Source organism: Dermacentor variabilis, chromosome 3 (assembly GCF_050947875.1).
Source record: "Dermacentor variabilis isolate Ectoservices chromosome 3, ASM5094787v1, whole genome shotgun sequence".
Classification (NCBI taxonomy): domain Eukaryota; kingdom Metazoa; phylum Arthropoda; class Arachnida; order Ixodida; family Ixodidae; genus Dermacentor; species Dermacentor variabilis.
In genome coordinates this window covers 98,157,247-98,165,553 of record NC_134570.1, presented here as the reverse complement: position 1 = coordinate 98,165,553, position 8,307 = coordinate 98,157,247, and the positions used below count along the sequence as shown (strand labels likewise).

The following is an 8,307-nucleotide window of genomic DNA, read 5'->3' as shown; positions in this document are numbered from 1 at the left end:
AAGGATCGCAGCAGCGATACCACATGCTGATCTGCACGTCCTTCCTCATCCGATGTAGCAGCTTCATCTACTGGAAGCGGGACCTGCTGTTGCTCTTCTATAGGTCGTCTACTTCGAAGTGATGGCCATTCATTTGAAAAGAGGCGTTTCGGAGTTCTCTGGCGTCCAGCGTCAGTGTTCGCTGCGCTTGGAACTGCAGATGACGTCGTTACTTGAATAGGTAACGCATTTTTCGAAGCAGTCGCACTGCTACTTGAGGACTGTCTGGAATGCGAAACTGTCCTGCGTTGTAGCTGCGCTTATTGAGTGTCGGTTCGGAGAAACCCAAAGCACTGTCAAGCTCTGCCGGACTACTTGGCGCAGTAACACGTGTGCAGAAGTTCCGCCCCTGTAGCTTACCCTTGAATGTGTCAACAGGTTGTCCGCGAGTGTAGTTAAAGAATGAAGATTCGCATGACAGGACACGACTCCACTTGAACAAGGAACCACCGGTACAATCGTAAGATTCATTCATTGGGCTCTTTATGACAGCAGCTGTTGCAGATGGCTCTGGATGAATTTCGGGCCCCTCGAAATGTTGCCACCGCTGCAGGAGGTTGAACCCGCGACCTCAGCAGCAGAACGCCGCAGCCACTGAGCCGCCGCGACAATTTCTACCATAAGATGCGAGCATCTCTGTATTCGCCTAATAATTAAAATAACGAACATATCCTGATACGAATAACTTATCTTACGAGTAAAAAGGATTATATTTTAAATATCCCTGTCAAACGTTGCAGAGAACACATGAATAACACTCACTATGCCGTATTGGAAGTCTAAATAATATAACATGCTGTTAGAGCATGAGATTCGTTTTGCTCATTCGGATTTGAGACCAACAAAGCGTCCGTACAGATACTAGTGGACATCGCTGCACACTGATACAGTATGTAGTGTTAAATTAATCAATTTCGTCTATGACCAGTCACAGTCTCCCTCGCGTAGCTTTCAGCGGTGAACGAGCGCGCGACGCCGGATAAAAATCCTGCGCGCACTTGCCAGGCGCCGAACAAGAGCAAATGCGTGTTAGCTGAACGATAGCGCAACACTAGTCCATGAGCAGGATTGCTCGAAAAGGCGGACATTGCTAGCACGAGATATCTAAATGCGTAACCGACGAATAATTAAAGAAAAGCATCCCATATTAAGGGTTTAACTAATTTCTTTACTATACACACTGTAATTTACGATTTGTAACAGGTGAGCTCGCAAGCCTTATCCACTCAGAACGAACTCTCGGGATGGCGCCAGTTTCGAGATAATGATTCCCAAAACGTACGTAGAAATGAATCGGTGTTGGAGTTATTTTTGTGGTTGGGTGCATAAAGCAGAGAGTTGCTAAAGAAGAGTGAGGGAAACGACGGTGCATTTTGAACGCACGCTTTGAGGTGCATATATATCGAAACCGGTGTCACTTTCAGAGTTTGTTCCAAGTGGATGCACTTGGCGAGCTCCGAGGCTACGATTTGTGAGCTTTAATATGTGCCGTAAAAAAAATAGCTAGAAAGCAAATTAAGAAGACTTTGTTAATGAGTTATGCATTTGATACATTGTGCTAGTAGTATCCGACTTTTCGAGCAATTCACATAAAGATTGGGATTGTGCCCTGTGCCACACAAAACGCTATAAAGTTCTGTTTGGTCGATAATTTTTGTACTAGTTCGTACACTTGCGCTGCAACTGAAGTTCTCAAACATGCGACCAAAATAGAATGAATTTTGTAGTTTCATACCATAACTGAGTCATATTTCTGCCATCCCTTATACTCATTTTCAGTCTTATAACTACTTTGCCCTCTTTTATTTATTTTTTTTTTGCCGTATGTTCTTTCAGATGATTTTTTAGTTGATGCGATATTTCTCACCGCCTAGGCTTTGATGGCTTTTTATAAACTGTAAAATAAATAGATCAATTGCATTAAATTTGCATTGATCACTTAGGCATCATTCGATACTTAGCGGTGATTTATTATTCACATTCGTTATGTACGCTTGAGAATTATTCCGTAATATTTATCGAATTCGGCGCGCTTGATCGAATTTCAAGCGTAGGAGAGCCTGGCTTGCTGACATATGTTGCGCATCTGCTTTTAGTGCGCTTATTCTTGCTGCTGTCGCTACGACACACTTAGCGTAGCCGATCTGTGAGTAACATTCAATGGCACCTGAGTAGACCGGGCAGACGGCGTAGACGTGAATCCCAGCCCCTCTTTGCATTATCAGCCTACCGCTGACGCAGGCGAGGCGTTTCAGTAGCGAATTTGTTCCGGACGAGCGTAGAAAGAAAAGAAGGTCAATAAAAGACAAGTGAGCCTAGGATCAAGGTAAGTTTATCTCCACCGGCGAAGTTCGTCCCTCGAAGCTCACGGCCGGTTTGCGCAATGCGGGCGGCGAGTAAGAGCAAGCGCAATCTGGCCTTCCGCATCGGCGACCGCGGGAGAGCCCTGTTCCGTCAAGGACAGCGGAAGCAGCGCGGCGCGTCTGGCCACTGTGGGTGAAACAAAAACGGGAACCCGTCCCAAGCCTGCAAGTATTCTGCACCGCCGCTTCGCCTGACGAGCAGACGACCGGCGGAACAAAGCAGACCGAGGCAGTGCCGTCGTATCGTTCTGCGCCTGGCATACAACACTATACTTCCCGGCTCTCGAGAACAACGCGAGTTCAGTGGTGGTTTGCCTTTGAATGCAAGCAAGCCCTTGCCGCTGCTTTGAAACGAGCGGCGGTGTGATCGTTGGTGCGTTGGTGTTTCGGTACAGTTAGCGATCTGTTCGCGCTGCGTGGCTAGCCGGGTGCCTTTGGAGTACGGACGCACAGAACAGACGTTTGACGGAGGTACCTCTTTACGCGGTGGGGGAAAAGAAAAGGAAAATGAGCGGCCACCTCGGAGACCTGAGCCCAACACAAGAGGCAGCACTCCGAAGCGTAAGTTATTATAATTCAGTTCTTCTTGGATCGTCGCGTGCAAGAGGCTGGTCGGAAGGAACAATTTTCCCACCAGTTTCGCTTAGGAAAGTGCGCTTTCTCTGCTCGAACAGTGATGTGATTCTTGCCCATAATCCACGTAAGCGTTTCCTTCAGACAGGGTCGAGAAGTGGTTGTAACCGAAATTAGTCTTTAAAGTCTCCCTTTGGCGTTCTCAAAATTATTCCGGAGTCTCCCAGCACAGCGTGCCTCATAATCAGATGTTGGTTTCTGCACGTAAACCTCCAGAATGTAATATTTGAGGTGTCCCTTTTCTCGAGAAAGGTAGGGTGTGAGGGGAGGCGCTCGCGCGTACGTTGACTGCGTGTTTGTGTATGTGTGCAGGAGAAGAGGTGTGGATATGCATTTGCTGATCACCACAAAAAAATGGCGCCGCCTCCTTCCCCCGCGCCCCTAATCTCTCTGACTTTAAGCCCTGTTCATGCCTCGCAAAACGGAAATTTGCTTTGACCGCCTTTTAAAAGATTTCCTTGGGCACAGCAAACTAATTACTTGAGTTTATTTGCAGAAGCTTGCAAACTCTACTGACAACGAGTGTTTGCTTTCAGGAATACTTGACCAATAGAATTATTTTGTGCACTTACAATAGTGTTTTTATCGCTCAGTGCACATGAACCTTTATTGGCTAACGCGGGTTCACATGGGATTCTTCTTATTAGCTTTACTTTGTGTCTTGTTTGCATTTAGGATTTCTTTTTTCTTCGTTTGTTGCCTTACTAGGTTCTCGTGTCTCTGGTATTCCCTAACGTGTTACAGGGCGGGATGCGCAGCCTCAACTTCTTAACTGTATCTCGGAATAGCTGTAATATTGCCTACCTTCTTGATTGTTCTACCTTTGTTAAGCGACAAGCAACGAGTGACTGGTCATCCTCCGGCAACGACAACACGCAACGCGAGATTGACTATTGTTGTACAGCGGTGTAACGCGAGCGTTGACTGCATCTCTCGTGGCCCGTTCCAGGGCACTTTAAATTTCGGCGCGCACTCTGCAAAGTGTCTACGCCATACGTATAGGCGTCGAAGAGTACTCGACCCTTTCCGTCCCGATTCGCCGCTTCAGCTTAAACCGCACTGACCATTCTTGCCGCGAGTTAAGCTAGCATTTCAAATGCAATGAAACGATATTACGCTAACAAAATGCTCTTGGCAGTCGGCGTTATTCCGGTGGCGTCATCGGCGTTACATCTGCTTCAGCCGCTCGTTGCCGCTTCGAGGGAGCGCGCCGCAGTAATTAGAAGCAAATGTATGCGGCACTCACGCGGTGGTTGGAAATGTTCCCGTTTGGTCAGAGACGCGGAAGATCGAAAACGGCCTCGTCTTCAGTCAGGAGACGAGGTCCCTTCTGCTCGAGTCACACACATTCACTCGTGCTCGAGTTCAGTTGTGACCTCACATTATACTGCACCTGAACGTGTCGCGCGGTTTTCTTACCGGCAGAAAATTGCTCTTTTTTTCAATCGGCATTTGCAATGCGAATATACTGGCCACGGTTGTTGGCAAGGCCCCAGTTACTCCTAAGCCGCGCTGGCCGGATTGATTTCAAAGTCATGAAAGCGGAACGGCGTCGATAGGCTTTGACGTAGTGGAGGTAACAGAGGCTCGAGGAACAGATTAGGCAGATTCCAAGGCAAGGACGTGAGCGCAGTTACTCTGAAAATGAACAGAGCGAATTTTGGGGGGCTGAGCGATTACAGCTTGCGCGCATAGTGGAGAGTGCGACAAGTAAGTTCGCACGTCTTCAGACAGGCCCAGGAATGTTTCTTTTTTTTTTCGTTTTAGCTTTAGTCGATCGTATCAAGGCAAAAATAGCGTGAGAAGCAGAAGGTAGAGAAGATACGCGCGTGCTCGTAATATCGACCGTGACATAAAAGAAAAAGTTCGTGACAAGCAATTATTTTGTTCTAATCGATTTTCTCGTATTACCTCACGGTTCGCATTGAAGGACATATTCTGAAATGAATGAATTGGCGACAGCTGCATCAGTCTTTCCTTAGAAGTACTATTTCAGATGGTGAGGTGTGTCGAAACGGCGTTAGACACTTACAGCCGCTTCACAGCGATAGTCGGTATAGGTTCGCTCTCTTAATAGTTTCAGTGTCCGTCTGTGTCCATTGCCGAAATCCAAGAATGCTCTTACATATTATAAAAAGTAAGGGAGCCACGAGGTTTCTAACTCCAGGCTCTAAGACTGTCACTCGAAGATTCTACCGATCAGCCAGTCCACCCACGCTACAGCATAGACACTTGCGCCTAAACAATACTGTCCGACCTCTTGAGCGTTCTGTAACGTGAATGGCTTTACGCCGCCCTCTGCCGCTTATCTATGAACAGGCGCCGAGATGAAGCGATGAAGTAATTTGAGCTAAGCCAGTGATAACAAGCGAAATGTACTATAGGAAAGAACCCAGAGAGTCCGATAGCGCACTGACGTAAAGTTGTCTTCTCGGAAGAAGATTTCTCGCTCGCATCTGCAAACGTTTATTTCAATCGATACCACCGGAAACTCTGGAATGGAGAACCAGCGCCGGCCGGGAGGCGCTATACGGCCAGTTTGACTGGGAAACTAAAATACGTTTCCGCCGTCCGGTCGAGGATGGCCGCTAAAATGGCGCGATATCTCGAACGACAACGGGCACGCGCCCGTGTCAACTCTTGGTTTAGCCCGACGCGTTCCAGTCACGCGCTGAATATGTGGTAGTAGTGGGCGCCGTGAGGATCGAGTGCGTTCATATGCATTCTAAAATTCTAGCACGCCGTTTCCCAGTCGTGTCAGGAGCTGGACGCACGCACGCACTCCGAGATGGGCGGCGAAATTGGTCGCGCGAAATCGCCGCACGTGCTACTGAAAATTTCTTCCTCCGCTCGCTATAGGCTGTGAGGTTATGGCGCTGCTGCTGGCGGGCGAAGTTTCAGCGCTGGTTTTCAATACGTGCTCACTGCTTGCTCATAACATTGGAGCGTTGTGAGCGAATCGAAACTGCAACTTTTTTTTTTTTTTTTTTGCTTTCAAGTGCAGCGAAGCTGGAATAAAGCTCTATTTGAGCACGCGGCGCTTTCCTGCCGCGTCAGCCAATCACGGCCACTCGCGTTTGTAACGGCTGTCCGGTGGGAGCGGATTGCATAAAAAAAGAGAAAGAATAAAGAAAGAATGTTGTCTACCGTGCATTGGTTCTGTGTTAAAGAACCTTTTCGTGGCCAGATTTACTTCAGAGCCCTCCTGTGCAACGCGTCTCGTGTAAGAAGATCGTGGTTCTGGCGTGTGTAAAACCCTAGTATGGTAATTAATCTCCATCGTTCGCGCGTTATGCAACTGTGAACGAAACAGCGTACGTATAGTGTTATTGACAAGCGGTAAAAGAGCATATCGATCAAAATGTCAACTAACATCACCTCTACAAGGCACCGAGCTGTAGGAAAAAGGCATAAAAGAATACTGTCGCCGTCACATGAGACGACAAAGAACAAAAAAAAAAAAGAAGGAAAAGCGGCTTTAAGGAAAATGGAGACCAAGGTAATACAAGACGCAAAGCTGAATCAATAGAAGTCGCACGGTCAAAAGAAAAAAAAAGAAAGAACCATATAATTTGCCGCAGAAGGTGCCGGCCTTAATCAGCAATACGTGAAATTTGATTTCGAGAGCCTTTTCCGGTGATTCATTCCTACAAGAAGCGAATAGCGTAATTCGTCAGTCCGGGTGTTCCTCGAACGCGTGATCTTGCCGAGGACAAGAAACAAGAAGCAAAGCCTCACGGAACGACTTTTTTTTTTTTTCGTTTCGTTCGCCTCGCTCGGTTAGGAAATAAGCCGCGGCAGGACCTGGTGAACAGGCTCCACCTCAAAGCGACGTCGCGGGCCAGAGCTTGACGTCTCTCCCTTTTACCATCTATGATCGAATTCGTGATAACGCTTCTCTTCGAGCGCCGACCGAAGCTCCGTTATCAATACGCGCCCGCAGTTCTTCACCGGAGTGTGATACCAAGGTGAATAAATGTGTACGAGCTTGGCGGACTTGTCAATGCTGCGTATTCCTGTGGCATCGCGAAGGAGGACATCAGCCGCGGACTGTCTTGTTTAACGACTTGTTTGTCGAGTCCGCCGGCAAACTTTCGCGAGATCCCGAGTACATTGAAAACGGTGAAATCGTTCTGCTGAACGCCCGGTGTACCGAATTTGACGAAGTATGTTGTGCTTAAAAGAAAACGGTGAAAATCTACCGAATTTACGCAGCAGATTTTTTTTTTTATATACCATGGGTTTGCCTTCACAAGTGTTCTTGAACATCGCAAACACTTAGAACATAAAACTGAAATGTCAAGTTTATAACTGTAACTCGGCAAAGAAAGAAAGAAACAGTTCTGTAAACTAGACCTACGGAGGTGGTTAAACCGGACCACGGTGGCCGCATTTCGATGCGGGCGAAATACGAAAACAACTGTGTGTACTTAGATTTAGGCGCACGTTAAAGAACCCCAGATGGTCCAAATTTCCGGAGTCCCCCACTACGGCGTGCCTCGTAATCAAATAGTGGTTCTGGCACGTAAAACCCCATAATTTAACAAATTTGATTTAAGGCCGTTGTGAAGTTTCCGGCTAATTTGTTAGCTAGGCTTTTGCGAAACCCTCGCCAACGGTGTAACAGTCTTATACGTAAGGTGTGAACTGGTATCGTATAACATTTGTACGCTCCAGATGCTTCAACAGAAGCAGTTTTCGATAGTCCATTGCTGCTTTCTAGAACTGAGTTCTGAATTGTTGAACTTTGCGAAACAGTTGTTTCTACTTATTTTTAAAAATTTTTTATTGTTACCAATCTCCATCAATTTTTGTGCAAAAGAAAAAAAAGGGGGGTTACCGCCTTAAATGACAATTCTGCTTCCTGCAGTCTGTAGAAATGAATTTTTTTTTCTCCTAAATGCAAAAAAATTCATTCTAATCTCTTCGTCGCTTGTCTGATGATAGTATTTCTATGTTTCATAGGAACCTACCTGAACAGGAAGATAACAGTAGACCCAAAGCTAAAGGTTCCTCTTAACGCCGTATGTCTTATCCTACGCGTTCGCGAGACGACGAAAAAAAAATTATAAAAGATGGACTTTCGTGTATAGCTAATCGGGAAAATTCGGAAGCAATGACTCATGGCTAAATATAGTTTCTGGTTGCGAATAATAAGCTGTCGACCATTGGTGACGCACGCCCGTGTATAGGCTTTCAATCTGTAATATCTCAACTGATGATCTGCTCGTCTCGCTCTTCGCGTGCCTTTGGCCTTGAGCAGGATGTCTGG

The 8,307-nt window shown here is 46.7% G+C and overlaps 1 protein-coding gene across 1 annotated transcript in view; it reads left to right on the top strand.

The window, feature by feature from the left end:
- The first annotated feature begins 2,556 nt into the window (after positions 1-2,556).
- The window catches only part of LOC142576082 (SEC14-like protein 2), a 93,627-nt gene continuing 87,876 nt past the window's right edge, over positions 2,557-8,307 (top strand). Inside the window, exon 1 of the mRNA XM_075686020.1 lies at positions 2,557-2,963. Within this exon, the coding sequence (XP_075542135.1) occupies positions 2,910-2,963 (54 nt within the window). The 5' untranslated portion in view covers positions 2,557-2,909. The remainder of the gene's footprint in view (positions 2,964-8,307) is intronic.